The sequence below is a fragment of the Akebia trifoliata genome, chromosome 9 (genome assembly GCF_017979445.1).
Source record: "Akebia trifoliata isolate Shusen 1 chromosome 9, ASM1797944v1, whole genome shotgun sequence".
NCBI classification, from domain to species: domain Eukaryota; kingdom Viridiplantae; phylum Streptophyta; class Magnoliopsida; order Ranunculales; family Lardizabalaceae; genus Akebia; species Akebia trifoliata.
Window position 1 is genome coordinate 6,170,087 of NC_141383.1, and position 21,698 is coordinate 6,191,784.

Below are 21,698 nucleotides of genomic sequence, written 5' to 3' on the forward strand. Positions count from 1 at the left end.
ATCTGAGCTTCAATTATCTTATTGGGATCCTTATTAAAGTATGATAACTTCACAATAATTTTTTTTTTGTTTAGAAATTTGTTAGTTTAAGAAATTCCTTGGATCCTTCAATACGAATTGGTTTATCGTAAACGAACGGCTGGGATGGGAAGAGATTTCTTATGGAACTGTTCGTTAGACAGAGATTATCCAACGTCGCTGGTCTTACGGTTCTAATCTTTTATTTCCTCTTCAACAAACCCCCACCCTCTCTCTCTCTCTCTGCTCTTCAGCCAATTAAGTGCGCAGTGTAGCATACATTCCTCTAAAATGCGCCATGTGTGACAACTAACTCAAAACTCTGAAACATTTGAACAATCTCGACGATCATGGCGGGATGGATCTCTTCGAAGCTCAAAGTTGCAGAAACTTTTCTCCAACAGGCAAGAATTTCTTCTGATCTATCTCCATTTCTTCATTTTCTAGGGTTTCGATCTTTTAAAAACCATTTCAGTTGAAATCAGTTTCATTAGGGTTTCATTGTTTCAGAAAATGCAAACTATTGTGTTTTTGGTTTCAAAGATTTTGTCCAATTTTTTGCGAAATTGAGTTTCTTTTCTTGCTGATTCAGATCGATCAACAAGCGGCTGAATCACTTGGGAAGAACGAGAAACCTCGATCCGAGGACTTAAACCAACAATCACCGAAAATTATAGAATCGGTTGTTCCTCTTAAGGATCAGCTCAAGAAGCGAACACCACCAGAAATCCATGATCCGTACGGTCAATCAAGGAAGGATTCAGTGAATGATCGAAGTACGGAAATTGGAACACCTCCGAAACCACCTTTGAACAACCCTACAACATCGTCCCCGCTCCCAACTCTTACAGACAGTGATTGGACTGAACTTCTCGGTAGCCCTAAGCAGACTCCTCCTCCTGGGCCGAATCACACAAATGGAATTTCTGCCATTCGTGGACCACGGAAGGATTTGAGGAAACCATTGGAGTTGAAAAAGAATCAGAGGAGTCATGGTAGCATTTCTAAGTCTTCGCCGAGATTGAGCATTGCTTCAGAAAATGTAATTAATGGTGGTGCAGCAAACAGTAAACATAGAGATGGAGAGGACTCTGGTATAGGTGATTCTGTGGAGATAAAGTCTGGTTTTGAATCACGTAATGGCGGTTTGTTTGTTGTAGAAACTGAAAAGGTCGGGAAAGTGGAATCAAGGAATGACACTCGTACACTTGAAATGGAATCAACAATGGTATCCAGTAAGGTTGATGGAATAGCCGAAGTAACGAAACAGATGGATGGTGATTATAATGGATTTAGGATGGATAAGTCTGACACAGACGCTGGAAACAATGTTCCTCGTGAATTGCGTGGAGGTTTGTCTTCGTCAAGTGATGGGACGTCTGTATCAGAGACTGATTCAACATCAGGATCGGACTCTGAAAACGAGCGAGAGAGGAAGGCAGAAAGGGCAAGGAGAAGAGAACAGATTATTGCTGAGAAAGCAGCTGCTAAAGCAGTTGAGGCAATAAAGGAACGTGAGAATATTGTTGCTAGGTTGGAGGGAGAGAAGCAAAGTTTAGAGAAAATACTTGAAGAACGTGCAAAGCAACAAGCACAAGAGGTCATTCTTTATGCTTAATGTTGTTTTTGTGTAGCTTTTTGTTCCGTTTCTTAGTAGGCATTATGATTTGTTTATTCTAGATGTACAACACTATGAAATCTAAAAATGTGTTTCTAATAATATAATCTTCCATGAAAAAAGAATAATCATGTGTTTCTTCTCAATTTGAAGTTTTTATTTTTATTTTTTATAAGCCAATTTGAAGTTACATGTTAAGAAAATAGTTATATTGAATAGGATGTATAACACAAAGACCTAATCTCCTTTATGTAGAGTCATTAAGTATTTGAGTTACTTGTAAGTAATGTGGGACTAAACCCAAAACATACCAAAACTACTCAACATAGATAATGACTAAAAGTTTACAGTACTTCTACAAATTATCTTCCACACCCCTTCAATTTCGGGTAGAAGTGATGATTATGCAGTATGCAAACTTGCCCATAACTTCTTATAATTATTTTTCATCCAACAGCCTTGTAGTCTTGTATGCTTCAACACTTGTACATATCAACAATCCTTCTGAAATTGATATGAGGCTTATGAACCCTAAATAAAATTTATTCAATCAAAAATCTAAATGTGAACAATGTGGGAGGTTGATGAGAATCAAAGATTTGATCTTTCAAACTCTGTTTGTAACTCACTAGCAGCTCAAGAATCAAAGAGAAGATGCTTACGACAATATATTTACCTTTAAAGTAGGATACTAATTGCACTAAAATAAACTAAAACCTAAAATGTCACACTGATGTCACAAACCTAGAGTTTATGTTAAAAATCTGGTTCTAGGGTGAAATCTCAAGAATTAGGAGTAATGAAGAATCTCTATGTCGAGCAAAACAGAGTAAAAACTTCAATCTAGGTTTGAGATTGATGGAAATCAATCGCAGACATTAAAATTAAGAACCAATATCGGGTTCTTATACTTAAAATAACTAAGAAAGGAAAGATAAGTTTTTTTTTTTTCCTTTTATTAATCAATTTAAAAAAAAAAAAAAACTAACGGTTGAATTTGTTTATTGGAGCTCCTTATATAGATAACTCCCTCATAATAACTTAGAAACCTTCTACAATACTGAAAAGTAATTTCCTAATCTATCTATAATATATTACTAACCTTCTTGTCCTATTAGAACTCAATTTTGACACCTAAAAGGACTTCTAATTATAACCTAAAGAATAAAAACGAATTTTAGAAAAGAATAGAAATATTAAAAAAATTAGAAACTTCCTAAAGTTGAAATAGAATTAACTAGGATTACTTAAACAACTTTAAGAATAGAAACTCAATAAAAGAAAGAGTCCTAAGAGAAGTTGGACTAGGTCTTGAGGATCAATCAAAGATTGGATCGAGTTGACTTAGTCAATGTTGTTGATTTCTTTCTTCGACGCATTTTAACTCGATCATAGGCATTGAGATAAGTGTCGGCAAGCCTATATATTACACCCCCTTACCAGTGCGTTACTGGCTGGACTCGCGGTCGATCTGGAATGTGTGTGGCACGTGTGGTTGGGTTCGTGGTTGAGGGGTGAAATAACTGGGAAGAAGTGAAGTTAGTCCCACATCAACCAAGAGGTGTTAGAGATTCTGGGTTATAGGCAGTCCAACTCCTTTATCGTGTAACAATGCATTTTAAAGTCATGAGGGGAAGTAGACAATGTTTTTACCTGATTAAGGGTGGGGACTTACAAATGGTATCAGAGCCCAGGACTCAGGGTGGAACTGGGATTTTTCCCATGTGGGAGCCACTAAGAGTGGAAATTTTTGTGTGGGGGCAACTGAGTAGAAAATATTTTGTGTGGGCAATAGTGGTGGATTTTTTATCTGCCGTTATCTATCGCAATAACTCATAAATCCTTAGACTTCGAAAATTCTTGTGGGGGCAAGGGCCCCCACTGTAAATCTGCTTTGTAGGATGACTCTCTTGTTAGGTGGGGAGTGCTATCACACCCTCGCCAGTGCGCTACTGATTGGACCCATGGTCGATCGGACATGTGTGGCTGCCATCGTGGTTGTGGGGTGGAATAACAGGGAGGGGTGAAGTTTGTCCCAGATTGACTAGGGAACGTTTGAGATTATGAACTATAGGTAGTCCAGTGTTCGCTGTATTTTTATTAGTTAAAACTCCAAAAAATTATAGTTAAGTTCCTTACGTGAGTAGAGGTCAAACCCAAAGGGACCGGGGGATTAAAAACTGGATCTTTGTTTTAGGATTTTGAATCGTGGAAGATGATGTTGTTTTGAAGAGATTTTAATGATCTATGAACAAAAATAAACTAAAAAAAGGTTGTACTAATCAAAGTAATAGCATAGAAAATAGGATCCACGGAAGAAACCATTATAACTATAACTTGTTCTCTTTGCAACACAATCCAAGAACAAACAAACATTCTTGGATCAGAATATTTGACTATAAAGCACTAAATATGATTCCAGAGTAAAAAAGTCTCCTTCACTCAAAAGTTTCGAATCTCGATCACGGTGTTTATCTAAATCGAGCATAAACCATAATGGATTTTCTCCAATAATGATTTATCACGAAGCAAGCATAATCCGTAACGGGATTCAAATATAAAAATATAAAATCGAGGTTTAGTGAAGAGAGACCTTTCTTTAACGATTAAACATAGGTTTAAAAGAACAAAGATTATAATTATAAAAATTGCTTTTGGCATCCTCTACCTCTCTACGGAGGGAGTGTTAGCCAATGATCATCGTGACACAAACAATAATAGGAATTTAAAAAACAATAGTATAAGTAATCCTCCTGATTTATTGATGAAACTTTGAATCAATGTTTGCACCACTCCTTTTTCCTCCTTTGATTACAGAAAATTAATGCAGAAAACAAGGCTAGAAAATAAATGGGAAGAAACTTTAATGGAGGTTAGGGTTTAGAAGAAAAGAAAATAAGAGATGTCTCCAAAACCTTAGGGTTTCCTTGGCAGTGCATTTTGACCCTTCAAAAGTCCAAATTGGATCTTAGTTGCGAAATACTACTTTGTTCTCCTCGGAGTTAGCTTTCCAACGCATCTGGCCTTGCCCCGATCCAAGATCCGAATCAAATTCTATGGCCCAAAAGGTGAAATGGGGCAGATTAGTAGTCTCTGACTTGTCCCTCGGTTTTGACCCATAAAAAGTCCAAATTGGCTCTTACTTGTGAGATGCAACTTTGTTCTCCTTTGAGTCAGCTTTCCAATGCATTCAGTCTTGCCTTAATCTGATAAGTGAGTTCAATGTTATGAGCAAAATTGCATGATGTGGCAGACCAGGAGTTTAGAAAAACTTGTTTTTGTCAATCTTTAAGTTGTTTTGTGGATTTGGGACCATCAAATCTCTGAAAATTCAGAATAACCCCCTATTAGTCATGTCTCGCAAATGCGTATAATACATGTAATTATGCCATTTTCTAGTGCACTTAGTGTGTGATAGAGTGATCGTGGCTCAATGCATGATTTTACGTGAATTTTCTGGGTTATTAACAAAAATAGGCTTATAAGTGCTGAAAGAATAATAGGATAATTATCAATATTCCGACACTTATCATCCAACTCCCTTACCTTGTAACAACGTGTTTTAAAGACGTGAGGAAAACCCAAAGTCGACATTATTGTTACCTATTTAAGGTTGAGGATGTTACAAATGGTATCAAAGCCGATGACAACTCTCCTGTTAGGTGGGGAGTATTGTCACACTCTTGCGAGTGCTCTACTGACTTGATGCGTGGTTGATTGGGCACGTGTAGCTGGGCCCGTGGTTGTGGGGTGTAGTAGTAAAGAGGGGCGTGAAGTTTGTCCCCACATCAACCATGGAAAGTTCGAGATTCTATGGTATAGTTTGTCCAACTCCTTTACCTTGTAACAACGTGTTTTAGAGTTGTGAGGGAAACCCAAAGCGAACAATATTGTTACCTAGTTCCTGGGGACATTACATCAAATGACTATTATAACCATGATTTAAAATCTCATTTTGATTTTTGAAAAGTTGAAACGATACCGATACAAACCTGAAACATTCCAAAAGAAACAACTCTTTAAAATAGGATTTTTTAAAAGTTTTTAGAAGACTGTGGTCAAGGGGCATGTTCTCAGTTTCAAACTAGGGTATCAAAATATTTACCAAAATATGGGGGGCTTAAATAAATAATCATGTCTTTAAGAGAAAACTAAGGTCAGGGAAAAAATCAACTTCGTTGATTATTGAAAAAAAAATCGAAGAAGACAATGGCTGAGGAAGAAGAAAACCTTACGTCGAACGTCGGTAGAAATCCGGCGACATTGCAACCACCCAGGTCTTTCTCTCTCTTTTTCTCACCTCGAACATAGATGGAAATCCGGTTAAATCGCAACCACACAGGTCTCTTCTCTCTCTCTCTCTCTCTTTCCATTTTCTTCTTTTTCTCCCCCATTTTCTTTTCCCCTTTATTTTTTTTCTCATTCTCTGATTTTCCCTTAGAAATCAACGAAACATCGTTTGTTCTGAATTCTGGACTGTATTGTCTCGCTACTTCGAAAAGACGAAATGTTTCATATGAAACATTACGATATTTTAAACCATGATTATAACATCAAAGACATAATTCTTACTCCCTCAAAAAACATGACCATATATCTCATTCCACAAACTCCAACAAATAATAAAGTGAGTTAAAAAAATGAGAAATGACTTAAATGCCCTTTCTTTCAACCTCTAACAAAAACTCTTCAATTTCTCCTCAAAATCACTTATCTTCAAGCTTTTCATTCTTATTGGTCAACTATAGTTTGCCCCCTCTACAAGAAAATCCTGGCTCCGCCTCTATTGACTAGCAATGAATCCAATGAGCTTTGCTTCCAATTTGATAATGGTTGCCAACCTTTTTTCTATTAGGAGTACATGCAATGTTTTTGGGAATACAGTGAAAGTTGATTTACCGTGAATTACGTTAAAATGCTTTATAGTATGACAACAATGCTAGTGATTTAAGTTTCAGAGCTTCTATTATACCAACTTCTCTAGAGGAAAAACTGATCAAATTAATCAAGAAATATAAGATGGGAAGCAAAATGAACAAATGGCTTAAGGATATACCAAAGCATACAAAAAATGCATGAAAATTGAAGAATAATAAGCACTAAAAATCACATAAGAATTATTTACTTCATATTTAAAACCCAAATTACTGTTCCTAGACATAGAAAAAATTTAAGACAGATCTTGAACTCAAAATCCTATTTGGGTGCCTCAAACAACCAACTAGGGTTACTTGACTCAATTACTAAGCCAAATTCCTATGAAACTAACGTAGCGGAAGCGTGTGAATCAATAAATTTGATAGGAATTAAGATATTGTGTTCAGTAAAACACACAAAATCAATTTGAATCAATAGAATCAATTGATAAACAAGCAATAACTTGAAAGAAAATAAAGAATGAAGCTAAAAAGTAATTAAGGGAGAAAAGATAATTGAATTGATATGTTTGGAATTCATTGAATTTCGCTTTTGGAGCTCTTTATATAGATAACTCCATCACAACTTAGAAATCTTCTAAAACACTAAAAAGTAACTTTCTAATCTATCTATAATATGATACTAACTTTCTAAACCTATTGTAACTCAATTTAGACACTTCTAAGTGCTTCTAATAATAGCCTAAATAATAAAAACGAATTTTAAAACAAAGTAGAAACTAATAAGGAATTATACTCCTAAAATAACTATGAAATATAAATCCTACTATAACTAGAAAATATAAATCTTACTAAAACTAGAAAATAGAAACAAATCCTACTAGAATTAGGAGACTGCTTAAGACTAACTAAATTGTAGATGTCCTACATCAGAAACTAAAGAAAAACCTTCTAACTTCTAATCTAGTTCAAAGGATCCTCCTTTTATATTACTTAGTCAACAAAAACTTGTTGACTTGTCATAGAACTCAAACTGGCCACTTGCTACATCAACCAATGCTTTTACCTTAGGTGCAACTCGTTTCTGAACCTCTCTCCTACTCTTGTTCACACTAGAATCTTGTACCTCCCCCACTAGTTATTGCTGCTTTTATTTTGTTCAATCCTTTTTAAGTACATGAATTTTGTTGTATTTATTTCTGAAGGCATTTGCAGTGCGTTCCATTGAATTAGTCCTAACGGGTGAGAAGAAAAATCCTTCCCAAGTGACATTTTCTTCTATGTTGACAACATCTCTTAACAAGACTCTTAAGAAACATCACTTATATACAGCCAAAGACTACTATTCCTTGCTTTTAATTTTGATTTTAAATAGTACATTACTTATAAAAGAAGTATTACCCTTTATAACATCTTTAATATTTAGAACTTAGTGAATTTAATTAATTTTCTGATAAGTTTTGACATGTGAGTGTATCATACCGGTAACATGAGGGAGCAAAACACCTTGTACGAGACATTGATGCAAGCCTTTAAATTTGTTGGTTGAAAATTGTTCAATATCATGGAAAAGAAGCATCAAATACAGAAAATGGAGAAGCAATTTCCGCATGGACTGATATAACTAAAACAATCACTTGTTTCACTTTTGTTTTATATGATGATATTTGTCTTCCATGCATAAACTGGACAAAAAAAATAAAAAAGACAGAAAGGAAAGGATCCAACCCTTTACAGTTTCCCCAATCCCAAATTTCTTTCATATTTGTGTGTCCTAGTGGGTTATATTTATTTATGTAATTCGCCAAGATTTTTATTGTGCAACTCCTAATCTGATGCATCTGTGTGTGTACTCAATTTTATGCCCTCTCTGGCATCAGGCTTCAGACTTGCAGATGAGCATGATGGAAACAATGGAAGCTGCTGAGTTGGAGAAGCTGAAACATAATAACACTAGGATGGAAGCACTTGTTCGATTGGCTAAACTTGAGGTCTTTCTACCATGTCCAGTTATTTGTGTTTTACTTTATAGTTAGCTTGTCATTCATCACTGTAAATTTGCTTGGTATTGTTTTTCAAGGCTATAAGTGTTTGTAGTTTCTTGAGCTACTGAATAGATATTAGAATCACTTTTGTCCTCACTAATGATAAAGGTGTTGCAGACTGCAAATGCTGATCTTGCGAGATCCCTTGCGACCACACAATGGAATCTGGAAATAGAGGTATAGCGAGATTTTCTTATTCAAATTTTTTCCTTTGCCTATATCACAATCTTTCTTATTCTAATTTGACTGGAGAGTAAAATATACACTTGGTCTCAATCATTTCTTTCCTGATACTTAAAAGATGCTTTAGTAGAAGATAGTACAACCACATTCTATTGTTTTCACTTCTGCTGGACCTTTCTCTTTCTATTTTCCGTTCTTTTTATCTATATTTATCTGCTTATGTTTTCCCTCTTTTACAATGTATCTGCTTATTTTTTTCCACTTTCACTAGGGATATCTCCAACTAGGTAATAGAATTTAGGGTGTGTTTGAAAACGTCTAGTTAAGGGTGAGAGTTGGCCTTCCAGGAGTTCAACTCTCTGAAGTTCAACACCCGAAAATTGAAGGTGGAGGTTAATTTTAACTTCAGTGTTTGGTTGCCTTCGACGATTCAAACTGGAGTTTCAAAGATCTTCGACTCCATCATTGAGAGAACAAAGAAAAGTTCTAGGGTTGGGGTTCCAGGTCAATTGCTTGCATTCAGTTCAAGTATCTATAACCTAGGGTTAGGATTTAGAAGATTTGTGTTTGTATGTTTGTTTGCTTTTGGGCAGAAGATCAAGGTTAGGGTTTTGAAGACCAGAAAAAAACCCTGCTTTCAAGAAGAAGAAGAAGAAGAGATAGGGGAGTTGCCTTGTTCTGGATAGTTCCGACCTCTCATGGGTTTCCAAACATTAAATTTTGAGCAAGAGAGCGAGTTGTGGACTCTCGCACAGAACCTTCTGTTTTCAAACACACCCTTAGTCTATTGCTTCAATTGAATCAAATGAGATTGTTCTTTGTTAAACTGCCTTTTGTAGGACTACTCCCTTATATCCAACAGATAACAGTAAGGGTGGTCTTCATTCACTGGCCATATGCTATTCCTTCTGACCTTATGGGTTTTCTGTTTTCTCATCTTTCTTCATGGACTAAAAGGGTAATCGGGTAGCAGAACTCAGACAACAAATTGAGCTGAAAGAAGCAGCCCATAAAGGTATGTTAGCACTTTAATTTTTGATCTCCAAAAATGTGGATATGTTAGAGAACTGTCAACTATTTTTTGTGTTACGATATTTTACTTGAGTTCCTTCTAATCTCTATTACTAAAATATGTGACCCTCATACTATCCATCCACAAATGCTGCATGCCCAACAACCCGTCTATTGCTAGAAATCATAAGGTATCACCTTCCATCAGCTTGTCTCCGCAAAGGACCTCTTGTCATTCATTTGGCAATTTTCTTCACCCCATGTAGTAATTACCCCGTTCTACCCACCAATTCATCAAATGAACTAAATTGTCACCATGGTATTATCACCCAACTCTATCTAGTAGAGCATGTTTGTCATTATGTTCCTCTAGTTCCTAGACATCATGTGCCGTCACCTTCTTGCATGAGCACTCGGTCATCATGGTAAAAATCTCCATATGTCGCACATCATTGAAAAAGTGGTGCTTGAACTTAGGTTTTCATAACTTTGTTGAGGACCTGAAAATTCAACTCGTATCTTGAGGGAAATTTTGAAGTTATGACTTTGTAAATTTTGAGTTTATACTACGGTTTAAAAGTATGGATCTTGATTTACAAACTTTTGAGGAAATCTGACATTAATAAATTCCAAATGGTTGAAAAACATAATTTACCCTACAAGCACACGCCTTAATCAGAGGTTAAATGAAAAAGTTGCCAAATCCTCGAATTTCGTGTTAAGTTTATACCACAAAAGGGAAATGATTGTTGGAGCTAGAATTTGGAAAATCTGATCACACCATTAGGTTTGTATCAAAAAATAACCCAAAATGGATTATAAGTTTGTAAAAATCAAAGCCCGAGACGTAGACTTTTTAAATAAAATCAATCAAATTCAAAAATGACCTTTACATCCCTAGGTCATGATAAATATTAAAGTTAGAGAAAATTTATAGAATTTAATCTCTTCTCCGGACTAAAACCCTAGCCTCCCTAGATCTAGAAGCTTCGATTCGAAAATCGTAGAGTGGGATTTAAGGCTTGACAAAAGAGAAGAAAAGTTTCGTTTCGTCACATTGATCCAAGAAAAAACGTGTTTTGGTCGAAGAGGAACTTTCGAGATCGAACAAAAATAATCGTTTGGAGTCGATCCTTCGTAGAAGATGCAAGCATGTAGGACCTCTTCCCTTCTACCTTCTAGTTATACAATTTTTTGTAGAAATTCACTTTTGATCTATGATCTTGTTTTTAATTTCAATTTAGGTTCATTCCTTCAAAGAACATGCATTATTAGATGATTAAAATTCGTGGATCTTGTTTTAAAAGATAGAAACAAAGTAGTTTCCATAATATTTATGATTATATTGCGTTTAAAAAGCTTTAGAAAAGATTTGGATGAATTTGCGGTAAAATTGAAGAAGTTTTGGAAGAAAAATATCGATGTTGGTTCGTCTTTGTAGGTGGCATTGACCTTGCCACTGCCAAAATGCCCTCTGTTGGCGACATCGAAAGAAATGGCTTTTGTAGTCAACATAATCAATTTTTCAGCATTGTTTCAACCTTGTTTTTTACCTCACCAACATAGTATTTTCAGCACCTTATTTTCGTTAAAAACATTTAAGTAAATATTATTTACTTTAGTTATTTAATAAAAATAAGGGAATACCCCCATTTGAAAACAATAAAAATAGTTTAAAAATTCAAACTCAAATAATCAAAATCTAATTTTTTAGTTCATGAACAAAACGTATTTGTCAGATTTTCAATCTTTGATTTCTTTGACTTTTCCTTAAATTAAGCTTCAAAAATTATATGATGTTAAATCTCGTAATTAAGACTTTCCAAAATTTTATTTTCCGTTCGAAGAACTTTGAAAAATCACATTTTTGACACTTAGTCAAATATTCACAACATTAACCATTTTCTGTTTTATCGCGTTTTCCAAGTCTTTTTACTCAACCAAGACCGTCATATGGAATTGGTAGATATCTTAGGATCACAAATAATTTGAAAAAGAATGTACTTTGATAGATACTTAGAATGGTAGATGATATATCGATAGATTGATGGATGGATAGAGAGAATTTATGTTCTCAACTAATTAATGGGACATTACCTCTAGTTTTATGTAGTGGCTATGCCACATTATGCATGATAAATAAATAGATGGATGGATATCTCACGTTCCTATGACCATGTGAGATATGATTGATGGATGGATGGATGGTTTGACAAATGGATGTAATTGGAGGGCACTAACAACTAAATATTTATAACAGAGCTACTTATGTCCCATAAGGACCTAATGTTGAACTTTGATACCACGTTGGGGTATCAGCTAGATCTTTATAATGGAGCTACCAATGTCCTATATAGACTTAATGTTGAGTTCTGGACGTGATATTAGCTAGATCTTTATAATAGAGCTACATATGTCCCATACGGACTTAATATTGAGCTCTTATACCACGTTGTCACACCCCAAAAATCCAATACAAATCCCAAGGATTCCTGTATTTGATCTCAAGGCATGATAATCTAACCCATCCCATGATAACATATAATAATAAATAACAATTCATGCTTAACAGTTGTAACACAACGGAATAATAACTAAAATAAATAAATAAGAGTTTGCGAAAGCTAACAATAATTCTAATTATAATCCACAATCTCCAATCTCATAAGAATAAGTCTTACTGAAACAAAAGACATTACTACGTAACGATACTGAATATAAATCGGCACATGGTGCCTTGGTATAATTTCTCAAACTAATCAACCACTAAAATTTATGAAATACTCAAAGTGATGGAGACGGCTGCTCATCAACATACTCAGCCTCGGGGACCTTTTTGTACGACTCTTCATAATCTGAAATGGTGAGTGGTAGGGTGAGTAACGGGATTTACTCAGCATGAAGTCTACCGTTCTAACTATTGGAAATAATCTAGTTATTTCAGTCCTAGTTGTTTTGAGTAATAACTTTTATCTTTCTATTTCTTATGTGTATGGGCACTTATGTCCATTGACTCTTTATTAATATAAATATTTGCCAAGCTCTTAGAAAGAGACTTGACAATCACTTTTCTTAATTCTTCTTGGTATCAGAGCCTAGGATTTTCGTCCCCCCTCCTTGGTTCCCCTCTTTGATTTTCACCCCTTCTTCCTCGTTTTCTTCTCCTCTTGATTCCCTAGACTTTAATACCTAACCTAGGGCAGCTCTGTTAGATCTTTTCCTCTTTGGGGGCATTTAGTTTCTTTTCGTTTCTTATTCTCTTTATTGCATGTTGTGATAGGATTTGATCACATGTTGTGATAGTTTTTCTACGTTGTCTCTTACCCTATGATAGGGTTTCTACCTTTGATAGGCTTTCTCAATGTTTTTTGCCCTTTGTTAGGGTTTCTCTCCAAGATTTTCCATCGTTTTTGGCCTTTGGAAAGTTGCAGCAGCAACTACAGGGATTATAAAATCTTGGAATAACAATTAGGCTGCCTTTGGAAACCCGCGACAACAGAAGCACAGCCTGTGGAGGCTTGCGATAGCAGCAGCAGCAGGATCCAGCAGCTCCATGGGTGCCTTTAAAGGCCTGTGACAGTAGCAACGAGGTCTAGCAGCGACTGTGGGTGCCTTTGGAGGCCACAACAATTGCACAGCCTAAGAAGGCTTGCGACAGCAGCAACGAGGTCCAACAGCGCTTGTGGGTGCCTTTGGAGGCCTGCGGCAGCAATTGCACAGCCTAGGAAGGCTTGCGACAGTAGTAGCAAGGTCCAACAACGCTTGTGGGGGCCTTTGGAGGCTTGCAACAGCACCTGGGGTGCCCTTGGAGATTTGCGATAGTAGTAATAGTGTCTAGGAAGACTTGCCACAGCACCTGGGTGCTCTTGGAGATCTGCGATAGCAGTAATATTGTTTTTTGAGGACTGTGGCAGCAACTGCACAGCCTTTGGAGGCTTGCAACAGCACCTAGGGTGCTCGTGAAGTTTTGTGATTCTGATATTGCGAGTTTCTCCTTTAGACCTACCTTTAAATCTAAAACAATGACTTTGGAGCAAGCAATTACGACTTCCGCCACCATTCTTGGGTCTAATTCTTCAACCCAACGTATTATCATTGCTCTTCTCGATAGTTGGAACTTTCAGTCATAGTCTCGATCTGTGCGACTTTATTTGGGCAGTAGAGGGAAATTTGGATGGCTCTTTGGCACTGTTACTAAACCACCCCTTACTGATCCCAAATTTGAATTATGGGAGATCGACAATTGCAGTATCCTTGGGGTGGCTATTTAACTCTATGGAGCAACGCATCTATACCATGTTCATGTACCATGAGATCGTCTCATCTTTATAGTTAACACTTACTCAAACATATGCATATGCCAGGAATGATTCAAAGATTTATGAGCTTTATCGAGACATTGCGCAAACTACCCAAGGGACTCAAAGTGTAGTTGATTACTCTGTATTTCTTCAGTCACGTTGGGAGGAATTTTCTCATTATGAGTCTATGGCTGAGTTGTTTGTAGAGGCAGCAGGGTATGTGGTTAATAGGATTGCTTGACATCGGACCTACCAGTTTCTTATGGGTCTACGTCTTGAGTTTGAGGCACTTTGGACACAGATTCTCAATACCACTCATTTACCTTCTTTATTTGAGATATTTACGATCATTGATAGTGATGAGTGTCGTTGTCGTATTGTTCCTTCTCAAACTTAGGTCTCTGACATTCTTTCTACTCCAGCTATAGATCAGATAGCCTTGGCTATCAACTCGAATTTTTTCAACTCTCGTACCCCAAGATCTGAGAATCGTGACCGTGGCAGTCGTTGCCGTGGTAAAGGGAGTGGCCTTACTTGCAATCATTGTGGGAAGACTGTCCATGAGAAGGCCTGCTGCTTTTGGCTCTATCTTCATCTAATACTACAATTTCTTTCCACTCCATTTTTGGGACAGTCTATTCCTTGTGCCGCTACAGTGGAGTCATCATTCATTCCTCCTTCACTTGGCATTATTGACTTGCAACACCTACAGACTCAGATTGCCACTATTGTCTGGGATCAGATTCATGCTCACTCACTCATCTTCGACTGTGGCCTCAGTTAATATGTCTCCACGTACATCCTCTGCTTTTCATGTCACTCAGTCTGGTTATGCTCCTCTAACATGGGTTATTAATTCTGGTGCCTCTGATCACATGACCGGTGAGCCTACCCATTGTACTTTTACTTTTCCCACTACTCATAGGGAGGTTCTCTTTGCTGATAGATCTCTTACACCTATTCACAAAAATGGTATCATCCCCTTATCCTCTAGGATTTTCATACCTAGAACGGATGCTTATTATGCCTAAGGAATGGGGAAACGGTGAATCACTTGTTACTTCATTGTCATCTTGCTAATGAGGTATGGGCATATTTTTTCGGTACTTTCGGGATTGTGGGCAGTTTTCGAAGGTCTATCTAGGAGCTTTTGGAGACATGGGGATCGTGGGGCAACCCCTTTAGAGCATCGAAATGGAATCTCACTCCTTTTGCCACTTGTTGGGATATTTAGATAGAGAGAAATAGATGCATATTTGAGGGGAAGGAGCTCACGATTCCTAGCATTTTGTTGTTTATTTTGGGTCTTTTTTTTTTTTTCTAGAGTATATTGTATAGAGTGCTCAAAGGAATTTTCTTCAAAGATTTCGTAGCTAGGTGGGACATGGTTTGTAATTTAGAGGAAGCCTAAGGGGCATTCCATCCCATTTGATAAGTTTGTACTCCGGGGCCACCTCATGCCCTTTTTTAAATAAATTTTAACTTATCAAAAAAATAATAATAATAACACAACTTCTGACAGCTAGGAATCTGTATCATCTTGCAAAGTTCCAAAATATAGGAAATTTTTGGGATTCCTTACCCATTAGGTTCAGTAAAGAACTTTCAGAGCTCACTTTATAGCTTGAAAAATGGCCGACTTTATCTGTTCATATTGATTAATACTATCCATCTTTCCATGTGATGTTAATGTGTTCCATTTCACCCGTTTTTTTTTTTTTTTTTTAAAATCAGTAACAAAGATATTTTTATTAATAGAAGGGAAAACATGCTGCAGAAATCAATGCTGTCAAGTTTATGAATATTCTGAAGATACTAATAAACTTCGTTAATTATTGATGTTGTGTTGGATAGTTATAAAATGACTTTTTAAGGGCACCGAGATAATAAATCTGAGATAATTTATTAGTTTGGTCTTCAATTTATTATTTCTGACTTTTTTTTTCCACTGTAGAACTGAGAAAGAGAATGTCCACGATTCATCAGGGTGGATCATCCTTAAACAAAGTGAGTCATCCTCATCTGCTTGTAATGATTTGGTGTAGTACTCTGGTTTCTGGAAAATCTTGTTTCTCAGACACAATTCAGTGGTTCCTTCAGAATGTTCTACTAATGGGTGAACTTTACTCTTACCTGAACTACATCAGTAATTTACAATTTCTCCCCTATAATATGCCTAGTTACGCTCCATTGTCCTACCAAAGGAAAAATGTCCTGTTGCTGATCTGAAGAGATTGTTAATCGAATAGTTGTATTGATGAAAATTTTGCCCCTTAAACCAGGTAATGCAATCTGTCAAACTGCTTGCTTATGCTAAATTAAAATAGGAAAATTACATGGGTGACCATCCATAAATCCACAACTAGTTCATGTGGTATATCATTTCCATCATGAAATTTTTATCTAAACCATGTCTTTTGTTACATCAACTTGCATGTTCCTTCTAACTGAGATTGTAATCAGTCTTTCTTGTACATGACCAAACCATCTCAATCGACTTTCCCTTAGTTTATCACCTCTTTCCATCATGAAAATTTTCACATGTGAATTATGCAGAGGTGGTGGGACTGGTGGAACCCGCTAATTATTGCTCCTACGGTCCTCCCTGGGAGTTTTTTTTATGCAAAATGTCACCTTGTTTCGATCTGTGAAATTCATCAGCCGGTTTGTCCCTGATGTCTGTGCATGAGCCATGGTTTGGCAGATTGTTGGGCAAAAAAGTTCATAATAAAAGATCTTTAAATAGGGAGGGTGTACTCCGGATGCCTGTCCAGAGTATAGTTCTGGACCACAAGTTCGTATAGGCCTCTGCATTGTGGCAAAAAATTGTAGATTTTGATTCAAAAATTAAAATATTAAAGACTCGTTCAAAGGGAAAAAAATACAATTCGTGGAAGGATTGTTTGGGGTGTGGAAAAGAGCACGGCCCCTATAAATTGGATGATTGATTAGCAACGTAATCCTCCACATGGCACAATATGGTGGCTGCTCAGGACTCCTCCCCTTCAAGTTTTGGCAACTGGTTTTACTGGTTGGCTTCCGAGTCCTTGAAATGACAACTTTGATTCTTTGGTGGGGGTGTAATTAGACATACTTTGGTGGGGTTTAACTCGACATAATTAAGGGGATGAATTGTAATTATAGGTAGAGTTTAAGGGAAGGAATGAAATTCTCCCTATACATGTATCAAGCTTTCTGTTGGAAATTAATCTACACTTTGCTCCTGACCTGCTTGTCAAATAATCCTTTCTTTTCCATCAACATTTTTGTAGTTAGAAGCTTCGAAGGGTGCTGAATTTGAACGAGAGATACTTGAGGCAGAGTACTCTTTAACATGTGATAAAATTAGACAGTGTCAAGAGAAGGTATGCTCTTTAATGCCTAAAATAATTTTACATGTTTCCTAAAGTGTGTGTTAGTTGTATTTATATTAATGAAAGGGGAATTTTTTTTTTCTTTTTTTTTTAAACGAAAAACTGGGGAAAAAGCATTTGATGCACCAGGAAGGCCTTGAAGCACCTTTTTGGGATCTTAGAAGAATATGACTCTACAAATATCGACATTATCTGTAAAGTTAATAATTTGGAAAGTCATCTTCACTATTCGCCATTGATCCAACACCTTACTTGAAGTCCAAGACTCATTTGTGGTGGGAAAATCTTCAAGACTTGTAACAAGAGATTGACTCTACTTCACTAGTCCTTAGGCCACAATGGTGCTAGAGTGAACTTTTTTTTCCCTTGTGATGTTTACATGTAAAAGTAGGCATTAAATTTCCATAATTTCTATTAAATTCCTGAAACATTTCCCATTCCCCAAATGCAGACATTGAAAGGTACAGACATTTCTGCTTTGCAAAATTTTCATCAAAATCAACACTGAAATTCTTGATGAGAAATATCTTTCCAAAATGGGCAAAAGCCTGATCCAACAATATTGTGTGAGTGAAGAAGACCAGTGCCTTCTGTAAAGTTCTTTCATAAGAAGTTTTAAATTGCATTATTTCATCAAATTATGTCAAATTTTTGGAAAATCAAACTTCTCAATCCTGAAAATTAAACATCTTTTGTATATTCTTGTTTTTTTGCTATGGATGACCACTTGATTTGTTTGTAATTTGTTATAACAATGTATATTTTGTTTAGTAATGGTTATTGCCTCTTAAAAATGAAGTTTTTAAACCTGTTACTACTAAAACTAAATTTTGCATGCACTATACAGGCAAAGAAGCTAGAAGAGAACATTGAGATAACACGGAAAGAGAGAGAAAATCCAACTGAAGTAGAAATTGAACTCAAGAGAAGGCTTGCACAGCTGACTGACCATTTGATTCAAAAACAATCCCAGGTTTGTTGCAGAATTATCTTCTTGAATGGGTTAAATTCTAGAAATATGGATGCTAAAAAGTTGTTTTGTCTCTCATGCTATGGATTATTGAACATTGTAATGCATTTTCATTCTCTACTGTTATGAATTATTGAACATTATGGTTTATTTTCATTATCTATATTCTAATCCTAAAATCCAATTTTTGGTGGAATATATCTTCACCAAGAAACTTTGAGCAGTATTGTATTTTTAAGCTTTTGAAAGAACAAGCTATGTTGCATAGATACGGAGTGCCAGCTTTGGAAAACCCTGAAAAATAGGGTTCATTGATGCAATATTAGCTATTTATATATAATAATTAATAAGTGGAATACCTGAAAAACTAGTGAACATCTTTTCCATGTCTGCCAGATAATGAATGCATCATTCCATGTTATATTCTTGCCATAGTATTAAATTTTGACATATTTTTAGCGTGCAACCGTAGGGATCAGTCTTTATCCTGCAAGGGATGTGTAACCTGTGTTATAAAAAACTCCCTTACTAAATATTGAAATGAATAGTGAATTTTGACCGAAATAATCAAATTTTAGGTATAAAAATACAAGATTTTGATAGAAATATTTCGGTGAATAGTAAAGTTCGACCAAAGTAATCTATTTTGAAAAATATAGTAAAAAAATATTGATAAAAACTTGTAATATATTAAAATTTGTGAATTGTTTATAGAAATGACTTGTAAATTACTCATAATAAGAATGTTTACTAATAAAAAATTGCACATGGAACTCATTAGAAAAATGAATTATGATTAATCAGATATCTACATTATCTTAATTTGATATATTAGTACGTTCATATAAGCATGCAGACAATTATCCATGTGTTAATTAGTTAGATTGATAATTCAAAAAATGAAAAATATAGAACAACAGCACATTAATTTACACTTCTAAAATTTTCATTTAAGCAAGTGTTTTACATTGTATGTAGTTTATGTGACATTTTCATTTCCATGTAGAGAACTGTATTTTTCACCATGGTGCTCTCAAATAATTGTGCGTATCTAGAACATAATGTTATTGATCTCAATTTCCACACTCCTTGATTGTTTATCGTGTTTTGATGACTCAATTAGTATATTTTAACGTCAATTTCATCATTTCCCACATGAAAATTTTCTCAATATTGAAATATTCCATTTCCAGACTGATCAAAATAGACACCAAAATCGAAATTTAATACTTTGAATCTTGCATGATTTTTTTAAAAATAAAATAAAATACATCTCTTAACTTTTTGGGTCAAACTCTATGTATGTGTCAACCTGTCTCATTTGTTAGGGATCAATTGTATATAACTAATAACTGTGTGACCAGGATACATGTCCATGTCAAAGGCATATAGCTGAAGTATGCGAATTTGATACCGGACTCGGTATCTAAACTGTTACAAAAACTCCCTTACTATTTCTAGCCCTTGGTAGTTGCTGATCTACAACCAAGCTTTCTGCTAATTTTCATGGATCACTTGCAGGAAGGACCATACTATTTCCACCCACCATTTATGCCCAGTGTACCTACTCACCTCTATGGACTCCACCCAAAAATGTGTTTTAAGTGGGTGCAAATAGCCTGGCCCCGTATAGGAACCAGATACACTGGATACAGTCCTGACATTACTGGCATGAAATCGAAATAATAATATTCTATCCATTTACTGCATTGGTATTTCACTTCCAACGTTCCCTATCCTCATTCCATACTCATACAGAGTTTATAAATCAGAATATTTGGTTAAAATACTAGAAAGGCTGTAATGATCTGAAATTCCAATTGTCAATCAGGTTGAGGATCTCTCGTCCGAGAAGGCAATGATACTGTTCAGAATAGAGGTATGGAGGAGTTGATAGCTACGACCACTACTACTACTACTACTAAGGGTTTCAACATTTTTTGGTTATTTTGTGCAGACGGTGTCGAGGTTGCTTGATGAACACAAGTCTAGACTGCATTTGCCAGATTTAGCAGGCCCATCATCGAGGGATGATTTAGAAGTTGGGACTTGGGAAATGCCTAATTCAAAGCCGAGGCCTCTCTTTGTGGAAAGAATCGAATCTGGGAGTCGTCGGCACTTTGGATCATTGGTTCAGCAATTGGATGCTATATTTTCTGCGGGTGCTGCATTTATAAGGAGGAATTCCTCAGCTAAAATTTCATCAATAGTTTACCTTGTGTGCCTTCATTGCTGGGTCTTATATATTCTCCGATCACATTCTCAAGTATCTGACATCAAATCTGGTGCCGTTATCTCTTTGGAGAGCATCAATAAGACTTCAGGCTCCTGATACATAATTGGCTACGCTGATAGAAAATAAAAATAAAAATGGATTGGTTGCTGTTTGTATTTATTCGTTTTTATCTTAAGCTTTTACATGAGGCATGCCATTATCGTCCATTATAATTTGTGATTCTTGAACTGCATCACACACTGAAAGTGTATATATAGAGGTTTTAAACATATTAATCCTGAGTTTAGTGGCGTGTAACATGGTTATGTTAATTACGGACAGAGAATGAAATTAAACCTGATGCCATAATATAATGGAAGGAATCAGTCTTCTGGTTATGGATTAAATGAGTTACTACTACATCAGACTTTTGAATAACAATTTGAGGCCTTCCTTGGCAACTTCGGCCTTGTTCTCTTTGTGGTTTTTGGTAGTCTGCCAGTCCATAAATAGTTATAAATAATTAATTAATTTAAAAAAAAAACAGCTTAGCATTATTGCAAAAATCTTACCAGAGGGGCATCAGGAAAAGTTAATCTAACATGGGGCTTCGCTTTGGCCTCTATTCCCGAGTCTCTTATGATTTTGTTTTGTTTTGTTTTTGCTTAGGAGACAATGAAGAAAGTAGTTCATAAGAGCCTGGTTTCTGTGCAAGGGAGCCAAAGCTTGCTAGATTTATAAATATAATAATTAACAAGTGAAACACCTGAGAAGCTAGTGAACATCTTTTCCATGCATTATGAGCTCCAAGGTATTCTAGAGGGGCTCCTTTTGGCTGCTGCTTCCGATTGTCGATGGATACAGGTGCAATCTGACTCTTTAGTGGCTGTTAACATCCTCAATGAGAAGTGGGGCAGGTTCATCTTTTAGTTTTGGCAAAACTAGAAGAACCTTTCTTAGCTTCCAAGATGTGTCCTCTCACATTTTTGCCTCTTTTCAAGCAACCGTCGGTTGCCAAGAGCTTGAGTGTAACTCCTTTTCCAGTGATCTTCTATCAATCCTTGATTATGATGGTAGAAGTATGTT

At 36.0% G+C, this 21,698-nt stretch overlaps 1 protein-coding gene across 1 annotated transcript; it reads left to right on the top strand.

Annotated features, from left to right (window-relative positions):
* Positions 1-226: 226 nt before the first annotated feature.
* GC2 (golgin Putative 2) lies at positions 227-20,930 on the top strand. Its single transcript, XM_086453517.1, has 10 exons — positions 227-422; positions 611-1,618; positions 8,394-8,504; positions 8,676-8,735; positions 9,699-9,756; positions 16,008-16,060; positions 17,326-17,418; positions 18,275-18,400; positions 20,229-20,276; positions 20,355-20,930. The coding sequence occupies exons 1-10, from the start codon at positions 369-371 to the stop codon at positions 20,727-20,729; spliced, it is 1,986 nt and encodes a 661-aa protein (XP_086309643.1). The 5' UTR covers positions 227-368; the 3' UTR covers positions 20,730-20,930.
* The last annotated feature ends 768 nt before the right edge of the window (positions 20,931-21,698 follow it).